At 49.4% G+C, this 12,233-nt stretch overlaps 1 protein-coding gene across 5 annotated transcripts in view; it reads left to right on the top strand.

The window, feature by feature from the left end:
• The window catches only part of LOC119970423 (synuclein, alpha interacting protein), a 210,131-nt gene that overhangs the window by 150,672 nt on the left and 47,226 nt on the right, over nt 1-12,233 (top strand). For all 5 annotated transcript variants that reach the window (XM_038805022.1, XM_038805017.1, XM_038805020.1 and 2 more), the window contains exon 8: nt 9,729-9,842. In XM_038805022.1, the coding sequence (XP_038660950.1) occupies nt 9,729-9,842 (114 nt within the window). The remainder of the gene's footprint in view (nt 1-9,728; nt 9,843-12,233) is intronic.

Below are 12,233 nucleotides of genomic sequence, written 5' to 3'. Positions count from 1 at the left end.
GTCGTCGGCATACAAGGACACCCTATGCTCTATCCCCCCCCCTCACTATTCTTTTCCATGCTCCCGAACTTCTTAATGCGATGGCCAATGGCTCAATCGCAAGCGCAAACAGCAGGGGGGACATAGGACATCCCTGCCTCGTCCCACGGTGGAGAGAGGAGTATCTCGAACTGATATTGTTTGTGCGGACACTCGCCTTCGGCTCCTTATATAATAACTTTACCCAGTTCACAAATCTTAGTCCAACCCCAAACCGTTCCAGCATTACCATCAGGTACCCCCATTCCACCCGATCAAACGCCTTCTCGGCGTCCAGTGCCACCACCACCTCTGTTTCCTTCCCTTCCGCCAGTGCCATAACGACGTTCAAGACCCTCCTAATATTCGAAAACAGCTGCCTCCCTTTCACGAACCCTGTCTGCTCCTCACCTATCATCTTCGGGAGGCACCCCTCCAGCCTACCCGCCAGTACCTTTGCCAATACATTTGCGTCCACATTAAGAAGTGAAATGGGCCTATACGACCCACACTCCGTCGGATCCTTATCCTTTTTAAACAACAGTGAAATCGATGCCTGCCCCAAGGTTTGCAGCAGCACTCCCTTCCCTATCGCTTCTTCAAACATCCCTACCATCAGGGGTGCCAACGTATCCTTAAATTTTTTTTATAATATTCCACCGGAAACCCATCCGGCCCTGCCACCTTCCCCGACTGCATCCTCCCAATCGCATCTTTTATCTCATGCTCCAGTTTTGCTCCTTCTGATGTAGCCTTGACTCCCTCGCGTATTCCAACCCATCCAGAAATTCCAGCATCTCATGGTCTCCCCCGGGTGGCTCTGACCTGTACAACCTCTCGTAGAATTCCTCAAAAACCTTGTTAATCAGTTCCGGAGCCACCACCAACATCCCGGCCCTATCCCTTACCTGAAGAATTTCCCTTGCTGCTGCCTCCCTCCGGAGCTGACCTGCTAACATATGCCCCGCCTTGTCTCCATGCTCATAAACTGCACCCCTCGCTCGCCTCAGTTGGTGCACCACCTTCCTGATGGATAGTCGGTCGAAGCTCGCCTGTAGTTCCTTCCTCTTTCCCAGCAATGCTGGGTCCCCATCCTCCGCATAACTCCTATCTGCCTCCAACATCTCATCTATTAGCCTCTGCCGCTCCAACCTCTCCTCTTTGTCCACCCTGGCCTTAAATGAAATTATCTCACCCCTCACTACCGCCTTTAGAGCCTCCCAGATGACTGCCATTGACACCTCACCCGTACAGTTGAATCTTACATATTGCTTAATTACCTTTTCAATTTTTTCACAGAATACTTGGTTCCCCAAAAGCCCCACATCCAGTTTCCACCCCGGCCTCTGCACTACCCCCTTCTCCAGTACCATATCCACCCAATGTGGCGCGTGATGTGACACAGCAATTGCAGAGTATTCCGACCCCTTGACTCCAGCCAGCAAAGCCTTTCCCACCACAAAAAAGTCAATCCGCGAGTATATCCTGTGGACTGCTGAGAAAATAGAGTAATCCCGTTCCCCTGGGTGCAGGAACCTCCAAGGGTCCACCCCTCCCATTTCCACCATTAGCCCAGCTAGCGCCTTTGCCTCCCCTGATGGGACCAGCGAGCGCGGCCGTGATCTGTCCAACCTTGGCTCTTGCACCAGGTTCCAGTCCCTCCCCCCCCCCCCCCCCACAATCAGCTTGTGTGTGTCCAAGTCAGGAATGGCTCCAAACACCTTCCTCGCAAATCCCGCATCGTCCCAGTTGGGACCGTATACACTTAACAGCACCACTAATCTCCCGTCCAGCGCCCCTGTCACAATCACATATCTACCCCCCTGATCTGCCACTACCTTCTCCATCTGGAAGCGTACCCTTTTGCTGACCAACACTGCTACCCCTCGAGCCCTTCCATCAAATCCAGAGTGAAACACAGGCTAACCCAACCCTTTTTAAGTCTCACCTTGTCCTTCACCCTCAAGTGAGTCTCCTGCAGTATTGCCACATCGGTTTTCAGACTTTTAAGATGCGCAAGCACCCTTGACCTCTTGACCGGACCTCCTAGCCCTCTCACGTTCCACGTAACTATCCTTACTGGGGGTCTCTCACCACCCCCCCACCTTTCTTATCCACCATCAACATACCGCTGGGCCCTGCCCCATAAGCCTGACCCGCCCCTGTCCATTGTTAACATCGAACCCCTTCCCCCCCCCCCTCTCGCTCGTCTCGTAGGCCCATTGACGCCTGCTATCCAGGCTCCAATGTCCGCAGCCCTCCTCTCCTCTTACCTCTGTTCACTAGTTGACTGACTTTAGCTAGCTAGTGCGGGTGAGGGCCCCCCCCCCCCCCCCAGTAAAAAGAAAGTTACAACATTTATACATTTTCCGGCTGTTCAAACACAGTCCACAGTCTCTCTTCCAGCTCCGCTCTTCATGTCTGTCCCAAGCCTTCTGCCTTCACGAACGCCTCATCCGCATCCGCTGTCTCAAAATAAAAGTCTTTGCCGTTATACGTTACCCTCAACCTCGCTGGGTACACCATACCAAACCGTACCCCCTTCTTGTACAATGTCGCCTTCACTCGCCCAAATGCCGCTCGTCTTTTTGCCAACTCCACCGTCAAGTCCTGGTAGATCCAGACCGTAGTACCATCCCATAGTATCTCCCGCTTCTGCTTCGCCCAGTTTAACACCTTCTCCTTCATGCAAAACTTATGGAAGCAGATAATTACTGCCTTTGGCAGCTCGTTCATTTTGGGCTTCGGCCTTAATGACCGATGGGCTCGGTCTAGCTCGTACTGGGAGGGGCTCTCACCCTCCCCCATCAGCTCCGCCAACTTCTTGGCCAAGTATTGTGTTGGCCTTGGGCCCTCTGCCCCTTCGGGCAAGCCCACAATTCTCAAATTGTGCCGCCTTGAGCGGTTTTCCAAGTCTTCCAGCTTTGCTCAGAGACCTCTATTAATCTCCACAGCCCTCCGCAACTCATCTCCCATCGAGGTGACCTGGTCGCTGTGTCGTGACATGGCTTCCTCCACTTCTTTCATCTTCTCGCCCTGCTCTCTCACCTCGGCCAATGTCTTTGCCACCGCCGCCTTCAACGCGGCCATTATCGGGGCGATTGCCTCCTCTACCAGTAACTTCAATACGGCCGCTGTCTCCTTTTTCCAGGCCTCCATGTGCCTCGCAAACTGTTTTTCCCGCTGCCCCGCCATCACCTCGGTCATCTTCTCCACCGTAAGTAGTGCGGCCCCGCTTTGCAGTTCGGCTTCCGCCATCCTATCTCCACTTTTATTCGTCTTCTCCTTCAGCGGCGACCCCGCGTTTCCTCATTTCTTCGACGCTGCTTTTCGCATCCTTTAGCTGCTTATTGTTTTTCACTTTCTTTCTCTTCTCCTCTCTCTCCCTCCACCCTACTGTCCTTCATCAATCTGCATTATTCTTTTTTTTAAAAGACAAAGGGGAGGAAAAAAATAACTTCACCAAACTTCTTTAAATTTCTATAAATCTTCCAGCTCTCTTCCTTTCCCCTCTGCACTCATCCAGAACTCCCCTGGGCCCAGGTTCCAGCCTTCTTTCTTCCTCCTAGGTGGGAGCCATCCGTTATGGGACACCGCTCTTACATGGTGTCCTGGGCTTGGGCCTGCCTCCTCGTAGCTCCGCCCCCGCTGCTCTGGCCCCGACACCGCGCTGGGCCCAGGACCTCAGCCCCCGCCGCCCCAACACCCGCGCGGGGTGCTTCACCGGTTTTTAAACCGGCCCCGCTGGCTGCTCGCGACGGCCCCAAAGGCCGACGGTAGTTGGGGGGGGTGCGTAGAAAACCGGGGATTTCCCCGAAATCGCCGCGACTTGCGGCCACCGACGGGAGCTCTTTGCGCTGCGGCCCGCCTCCAGTGATTCCTGAAAGATTATCACCAATGCCTCCACAATCTCCTGAGCTACCTCTTTTAGAACCCTGGGGTGTAGTAAATACAGTCCAGGCGATTTATCCACCTTCAAACCTTTCAGTTTCCCCAGAAACGTCTCCTTAGTAATGGTCACTGCACTCACCTGTGCCTCCTGGATCTCTGGCATCCCACTGGTGTCTTCCACCATGAAGACTGATGCAAAGTAACTATTCAGTTCGTCTGCCATTTCTTTGTTTCCTATTATTACTTCTCCAGCCACATTTTCCAGTGGTCCTATGTCTATTTTGCCTCTCGCTTACCTTTAGATATTGAAAAAAGACTTTTCCTATCTTCCTTTGTATTCCTAACTAGCTTGCACTCATACTTCAACTTCTCCCCCCTTATTGCTTTTATAGTTGTCTGCTCGCTTTTAAATGCTTCCCAGTCCTCTGGTTTCCCACTAATCCTTGCCACTTTGTCTGCTTTTTCTTTAGCTTTTATGCTATCCTTGAATTCCCTCGACAGCCATGGATGCCTTGTCCTCCCCTTCGCATGTATCCTCTCCTTTGGGATGAATTTCTGTTGTGCCTTCCGAATAACCCCCAAAAATTCCTGCCATTGCTGTTCCACTGTCTTCCCTGCTAGGCTCCTTTTCCAATCAACTCTGGCCAGCTCCTCCCTCATGTCTTTCTGGTTACCCTTATTTATTTGGAATACCGTTACATTTGATTGCAGCTTCTCCCTCTCAAACTGCAGGGTAAATTCTATCATGTTGTGGTCACTGCTCCCTAAGGGTTCCTTCACCTTAAGTTCCCGAAACAAGTCTGCCTTATTACATATGGCTACTCTAAATAAACTATTTCTTAGACATTCCACAAATTCCTTTTCTTGGGATCCACTTCAACCTGAATTTCCCAGTCCACCTGCATATTGAAGTCCCCATGATTATTGCAATATTGCCTTTTATACATGCCTTTTCTATCTCCTGATTTATTTTCCGCCCTATGTCCTGACGACAGCTCGTGGGCCTGTACATAACTCCCATCAGGGTCTTTCTACCTTTGCAATTCCTCAACTCTACCCACAGAGATTCTATGCCATCTGATCCAATATCGCTCCTTGCTATCGATTTAACTTCATTCCTTACTAAGAATGCAACCCCGCCCCCTTTGTCCATCTGCCTGTCCTTTCGATAGGACACATATCCTTGTATATTTAGATCACAGCCCTGATCCCCTTGCAGCTACATCTCTGCGATGCCAACAACATCGTACCGGACAATTTCAATGTGCGCGACAAGCTCATTTACCTTGTTCCATATACTGTGCGCATTTAGGTACAACAGCCACAATCCTGCACTGACCACCTCCCTTTTCACACTTTTTTTTATAAAATATTTTTATTCTCCATTTTCACATTTTTCTTCAGAAATTACACCTCACCAACAAGCAGTAAACGGTAACAAATACAAAGTCAATCCCCTTATCAACAACAACGATCCCATCCTCCCACCACCCCAAACAACGGCGCACCTGACAATATAAGCATCAAATAAAACAAACCCTCCCACAGTGGGAAAAACAAAGAAAAAAAGAAAAAGGAATCAGGAATCGCCTATGGTCACCATTGACATTTTCGAGTCCATCCGCCCCTAACATTCAATGCCATCCAATCCCCGAAAGAGTACCATAAATGACACCCATGAATTGTTAACACCCCCCCCCCCCCCCCCCCCCCCCGGGACTCCTCCCCTCCACTTCCTATTCTAAAACTCCTCACCCCAACCTCTGTTCCTTCCCCCCCAATTTTCCACCCCGGCTAGACTTATCGGAACCTGTTCTGCCAGGCTCTGATGGCCACAGCCCCTCCCCCCACTTAACTCCCGTTCACTGGCTGTCTTAAACCGGCCAGTGTGGAGGCCCCCGTCCGGGTCTCTTTCCCCCTAGCCCGGTCCCAGGAAAACCAAGAAATCCCCTTTAGCACACAAATCCCGCATACACACCCAAGCCCCAAAGAACCATCATTGCAAATGAAAGTCCATCTCTTCCCTTGTCCAAATATATACAACGTTGGCTCATTTAGCACAAACACCAGCACGCAGTGAAAAAATAGTTACATGAGGCTACATCGGTACATGACCATTTCTCAATTCTGCCATAGTCCTTCTGCCTTTGCAAGCTCCTCCGCTGCTTCCGCCGTCCCAAAATAAAAGTCCTTGGATTTGTAGGTCACCCTCAACTTCGCTGGATATACTATGCCGCACTGCACCCTGCTGATGTACAGTGCCTTCTTCACCCGGCTGAAGGCAGCCCGCCTCCTCACCAGCTCCACCGTAAAGTCTGATATATGCGTATACCAGCTCCAGCCCACTGCACCACCCGCTTCTGCTTTGCCCAGCACAGGACATTCTCCTTCACACTGTACCTACGGAAACACAGAGTCACTACTCTTGGCGGCTCACCCTCCTTTGGTATAGGCCTCCACGACCGATGAGCGCGATCCAGTTCATATCGGGAGGTATCATCCCCCTCCCCTAATAGCTTCGCCAACATCGTGGCAAATTACTCAGTCGGCCTCGGGCCTTCCACTCCTTCGGGCAGACCCGCAATCCTCAGATTCTGTCGTCTGGATCTGTTTTCCAAGTCGTCCATTTTGGCTCGCAGACCTTTGTTGATCTCTATCACCTTCCGCAGCTCCTTCCCCATCGAGATAAGTTGATCACGGTGCTGCAATAATATCTCTTCCACTTCGCCTCCATGTGGTTTGGGAACTGCCTTTCGAGTTCCACGGCCATCACCTTAGTAATTTCTTCAGCCGTGGGCTATGCGGCCTCACCTGGTGCCCCAGCCTCCTCTTTCCTTGCCATCCCCGCGGTGACCTTTCCACTCCCCGATGGATTTACATCCGCTTTTTTCACGCCGTTTTCTTTACTAATTTTCGACATTTCCCTGCTTTTGCCGCCTCTGTTGCCCCTGGGACCGGGCGATAAACCCCAAAAGTGCTGTTCCCGAATGTGCGGCTCCAATGTGCAGCTGCCTCACGCCCACCGTCACCGGAAGTCTCCTCCCTTTTCACACTTGTCACCTTTTTTGCTCTGCCTGAGGGTGATGTTGTTCTTTTATTTTGGTTCTCTATTTCCCCTTCAGTTATTACACCTTCTAAGCTAACGCTCTGGTTCCCAACCCCCTGCCATAATAGTTTAAATCCTCCTGAGTGAATCTCGCAAACCTCCCAGCCAGGATATCGGTGCCCCTCCAGTGTAGATGTAACCCGTCCTTCTTGTACAGGTCCCACCTGCCCTGGAAGAGATCCCAATGGTCCAAAAATCTGAAACCCTCTCTCCTACACCACCAGTTTAGCCACAAGTTTAGCTGCACTATCCTCCTATTTCTAGCTTGGCACGTGGTACAAGGAGTAATCATGAGATTACAACCCTAGAGGTCCTGGCTTTTTAGCTTACTGCCTAACTTCTGAACTCCTTCTGCAGGACTTCCTGCCTATGTCATTAGTACCTATGTGTACTACGACCTCTGGCTGTTCACCCTCCCCTTCAGGATATCCTGTGTTCGTTCAGAGACATCCTTGACCTTGGCACCAGGAAAGCAACATACCATCCTGGAGTCTCTTTCACATCCACAGAAGCTCCTATCTGTGCCCTTTACTATAGAGTCCCCTATAACTATCCTCTCCTGCACTTTGCCCTCCCCTGCTGAGCAACAGAGCCAGTTGTGGTGCCACTTTTCTGGTTGCTGTTGTTTTGCCCTTGTCGTGGAAATCATAATAAACACAAATTCCTCGAGGTTTGATTTAAGGAAATTTATTTACACAAATATATTTGCGGAGAGAGAGTGTTCTAGCTGCAAAGCCAGGGCACCGCACTCTGAGATTCGATTGAAGACAGCATGTTTTATAGTCTGAAATCACAGTTTGAAGTAAACAGCCATGTTTATATTAAATAGACCTTGGAAAGTAGGTAAGCTGAAATACATAGTATGTATGTTCTTGCCCTTGGCTAAAACAATTCCACTACACATTTTGTTACCTTTCGGAGGACAATGTGTTTTCATAATAAGGCCGAAACCAGAATATTTCAGCATTATTTCATTTATGTTAATTTCCCTTCCACACCCCTGATAGCCTATCCCCCTCAACAGTATCCAAAACGGTACATCTGTTAGAGAGGGGACAGCCACAAAGTGGGTCTCACGGTAGCATGGTGGGGGGGCCTCACGGTAGCATGGTGGTTAGCATCAATGCTTCACAGCTCCAGGGTCCCAGGTTCGATTCCCGGCTGGGTCACTGTCTGTGTGGAGTCTGCGCGTCCTCCCCGTGTGTGCGTGGGTTTCCTCCGGGTGCTCCGGTTTCCTCCCACAGTCCAAAGATGTGCGGGTTAGGTGGATTGGCCATGCTTAATTGCCCGTAGTGTAAGGTTAATGGGGGGATTGTTGGGTTACGGGTATGTGGGTTTAAGTAGGGTGATCATTGCTCGGCACAACATCGAGGGCCGAAGGGCCTGTTCTGTGCTGTACTGTTCTATGTAAAGGGGACAGCCTGCCCTTTCTAGCAGTCACCCATCTGTTTGCCTTCACCTTGGGTGTGACCAGGTCTCTATAACTCCTGTCTATGACGCTTTCCGCCACCTGCATGCTTCTAAGTGCATCCAATTGCTGCTCCAACCGAACCACACGGTCTATGAGGAGCTGCCATTGGTTACACTTGCTGCAGATGTAGTCTACCGGAATGCTGGAAGCGTCATGGGTCTGTCACATCGCACAGTTGCACCCTGCTGAGTGACATTTAAACACCTGCACGCCCCCTCACCCACCACACCGCCAGCCGCACCTCAAACTTCCCGCTCAACCGACCGACAGCCACTGGTGGACCACCCAGGGCAACACCCATGGCTGCTCCCAGCAAGGACAGTGCCAGCCAATTGTACCCTTGCATCAGGGACGGGCGCCAGCCAGCCTCCTTCCCAGGCCGGAGTATAGGGTATAGGGTCATCCCACCTCTCCTCCGCCATGTCCAGGATGGTCTCCAACCCGGCATAAGTATGGCGGAGCTAGACACAGTCAGCAACCGCCACGCCGGGTTCACGACCGCTCAGACCACACGTCAACCCTGCGGTCGTAAACTCGGCAATTCGTGGGTGGAGCATTATGGGAGGGCCTGCCATTGATGCGCCAACGGCGTGCAGGCTTGCAACACGATTATGCAACTTCCAAGGGGGCGGAGCATAGCTGACCGGCATCAAACCACCTCCAGCCCTGATTTGAGCGTTGGAATTGATTCTCCGCCTGATCGCCGATTATGATATCGGGGTTGGGCGACGGATAATCCCGCCCTTAGTCTCAGAAACGGAGAATCTCACCCATGTTACTTCGCAGCTGCCCCAAACATGCTCTGAAGGTATTCGGTCTTATCTTGTGGCCCTTAAGTATTTCAAAGTATTAGTTTTTGGTTTACTTTCAGTGCCCCATTAAGGATCTTGAATAACTCTATTAAGTATACCTAACATGTTTCTTTTCAAGGTTCCACGGAGAGACTCTAAGCTCATTAATTAGTTTCTTGTTTTAAAATTTGTCCAAAAATTCTCTATTCCAATAGTGTGGAGTAAAGAGAACCAGGATATGTCCTTCTATTCCTTAATATACGAAGGCCAAATATATAAACATTAAGCATCTACAATCATGCGTCTAAAATCAGTTACTGATCAGACATTTGCTATTGGAGTAGTCGATGGAGCTGCCACGTGCCCTTAAAAATAAAGTAATTTTGTTTTTATAACCACAGAATGATTAAGGATGATGAAAATTAATCAGTATTTGATTGTATGACCACAGGAAGGGCAGCTTGAGTGCCTGCGTTGGTTAATGAGCGAGACTGAAGCCATTGCTGAGCTGAGCCCTTCAGATGGTTACCCTGCCCTTATACATTATGCTGCATGCTATGGACAGGTGAGCTAAACCTATACAGGAAATAAAAGGTCTTTGTTCATGTTTATGGTTTTAATGCCATTCATTTTACTATTTCATCTTTGATTATACATATATATCTAATATTAATGGGTACTGTTATGTTTACTCCTAGGTGTTTGCCGTGCTATACAAAAATGATTAATGTGTTTATGTCATAAGGAAGCGGATTAAAACTGGCTGCAGAAGACTTGTAATGTTAAAAATGGTGAAACAAAAGCAAGTTGGCCTTTCGAGCCTAACCCTTTGCATAGACCATAGAAATTTCTACAGATGTGAATCTTTTGTACTTAACCTCCACAGAGAGGTGAATAGCCATAGGTAAAACTCCAAGCTAAAATTGAAACCTCTTTTTACCTCATACCCTGCACAAAGATGAAGGAGCTTTGCGGCTTATTTCTGATTGGGAGAAAATCCATTCCCAATTTTAGCGATCCTGCGTGCACCTTCCCAAATAAAGTGACTTGCTCGGGTCAGCAGGATTAGCCAAATAATTCTAATATTATTTGGAATTATATAGGCGCGAGGAGACTCAAAATGTGGAGAAACCATGGAAATGTGGGGACTATGGGAAGGGATACAGAGTCCCATCTAAGCTGGAGATTCATCGACGCATTCACACTGAAGAGAAGCCTTTCACCTTTTCTCAATGTGGGAAGGGATTTATTGATTCATCAAACCTGCAGAGACATCAGCGAGTTCACACTGGGGAGAGGCCATTCACCTGCTCTCAGTGTGGGAAGGGAATCAGTTACTTATCCACCCTGCAGACACACCAGCAAGTTCACACTGGGCAAGACTGTTCACCAGCTCTCCGTGTGGGAAGTGATTACATAGAAAATATGAGCAGGCAGAGGCCATTTGGCCCTTCGAGCCTGCTCCACCGTTCATTATGATTGGATTTTGTTTATTGTCACCTGTACCGAGGTACAGCGAAAAGTATTTTTCTGCGAGCATTTCAACAGATCATTAAGTACATGAAAAGAAAAGGAAATAAAAAAAATACAAAATACACAATGTAACTACATAACACCGGCATCGGATGAAGCATACAGCGTGTAGTGTTAATGAGGTCAGTCCATAAGAGGGTCGTTTAGGAGTCTGGTAACAGCGGGGTAGAAGCTGTTTTTGAGTCTGTTTGTGCGTGTTCTCGGACTTTTGTATTTCCTGCCCGATGGAAGAAGTTGGAAGAGTGAGTAAGCCGGGTGGGATGGGTCTTTGTTTATGCTGCCCGCTTTCCCCAGGCAGCGGGAGGTGTAGATGGAGTCAGTGGATGGGAGGCAGGTTCCTGTGATTGACTGGGCTGTGTTCACGGCTCTGAAGTTTCTTGCGGTCTTGGGCTGAGCAGTTGCCATACCAGGCTGTGGTGAGCCAGATAGGATGCTTTCTATGGTGCATCTGTAAAAGTTGGTAAGAGTTAATGTGGACCTGGTGAATTTCCTTATTTTCCTGAGGAAGAATAGGCCTTGTTGTGCTTTCTTGGTAGTAGCGTCAACGTGGGTGGATCAGGACAGATTTTTGGAGATGTGTAACCCTAGGAATTTGAAACTGCTCACCATCTCCACCTCGGCTCCGTTGATGCTGACAGGGGTGTGTACAGTACTTTGCTTTCTGAAGCCAATGACCAGCTCTTTAGTTTTGCTGGCATTTAGGGATAGATTATTGTCGCTGCACCACTCCACTAGGTTCTCTATCTCCGTCCTGTATTGTGATTCGTTGTTATTTGAGGTCCGGCCCACTATGGTTGTATCTTCAGCAAACTCAAATCATCCAACTCAATAGCTTATTCCGCTTTCCCCTCCATGTTCTTTGATCCCCTTCGCCCTCAGTGATATATCTAATTGTGTCTTGCAAACATACAATGTATGGCCTCAGCTATTTCCTGTGGTAACAAATTTCACAGGCTCACCACTCTGGTTGAAGAAATCTCTCCCATCTCTGTCCTAAATGGAGGCAGCATACCATTTGCCTTCTTTACCACCTGCTATACCTACATGCTTACCTTTAGTGACTAGTGTACAAGGATACCCAATTGCACATTCCCCTCTCCTAATTTATGGCCATTCGGCTAGTAGTAATAGGGGCAGCGTGGTAGCACGGTGGGTAGCACTGTTGCTTCACAACTCCAGGGTCCCTGTTTCGAATCCCGGCTTGGGTCACTGTCTGTGTGGAGTCTGCATGTTCTCCCCGTGTCTGTGTGGGTTTCCTCCAGGTGCTCCGGTTTCCTCCCACAAGTCCCGAAAGACGTGCTGTTAGGTAATTTGGACATTCTCAATTCTCCCTCTGTACCCGAACAGGCACCCCAGAATGTGGCGACTAGGGGCTTTTCACAGTAACTTCATTGCAGTGTTAATGTAAGCCTACTTGTGGCAA

The sequence above is a fragment of the Scyliorhinus canicula genome, chromosome 8 (assembly GCF_902713615.1).
Source record: "Scyliorhinus canicula chromosome 8, sScyCan1.1, whole genome shotgun sequence".
Lineage (NCBI taxonomy): Eukaryota > Metazoa > Chordata > Chondrichthyes > Carcharhiniformes > Scyliorhinidae > Scyliorhinus > Scyliorhinus canicula.
The sequence above is the reverse complement of the archived record's forward strand: the minus strand, read 5'-3'. Positions and strand labels throughout refer to the sequence as shown.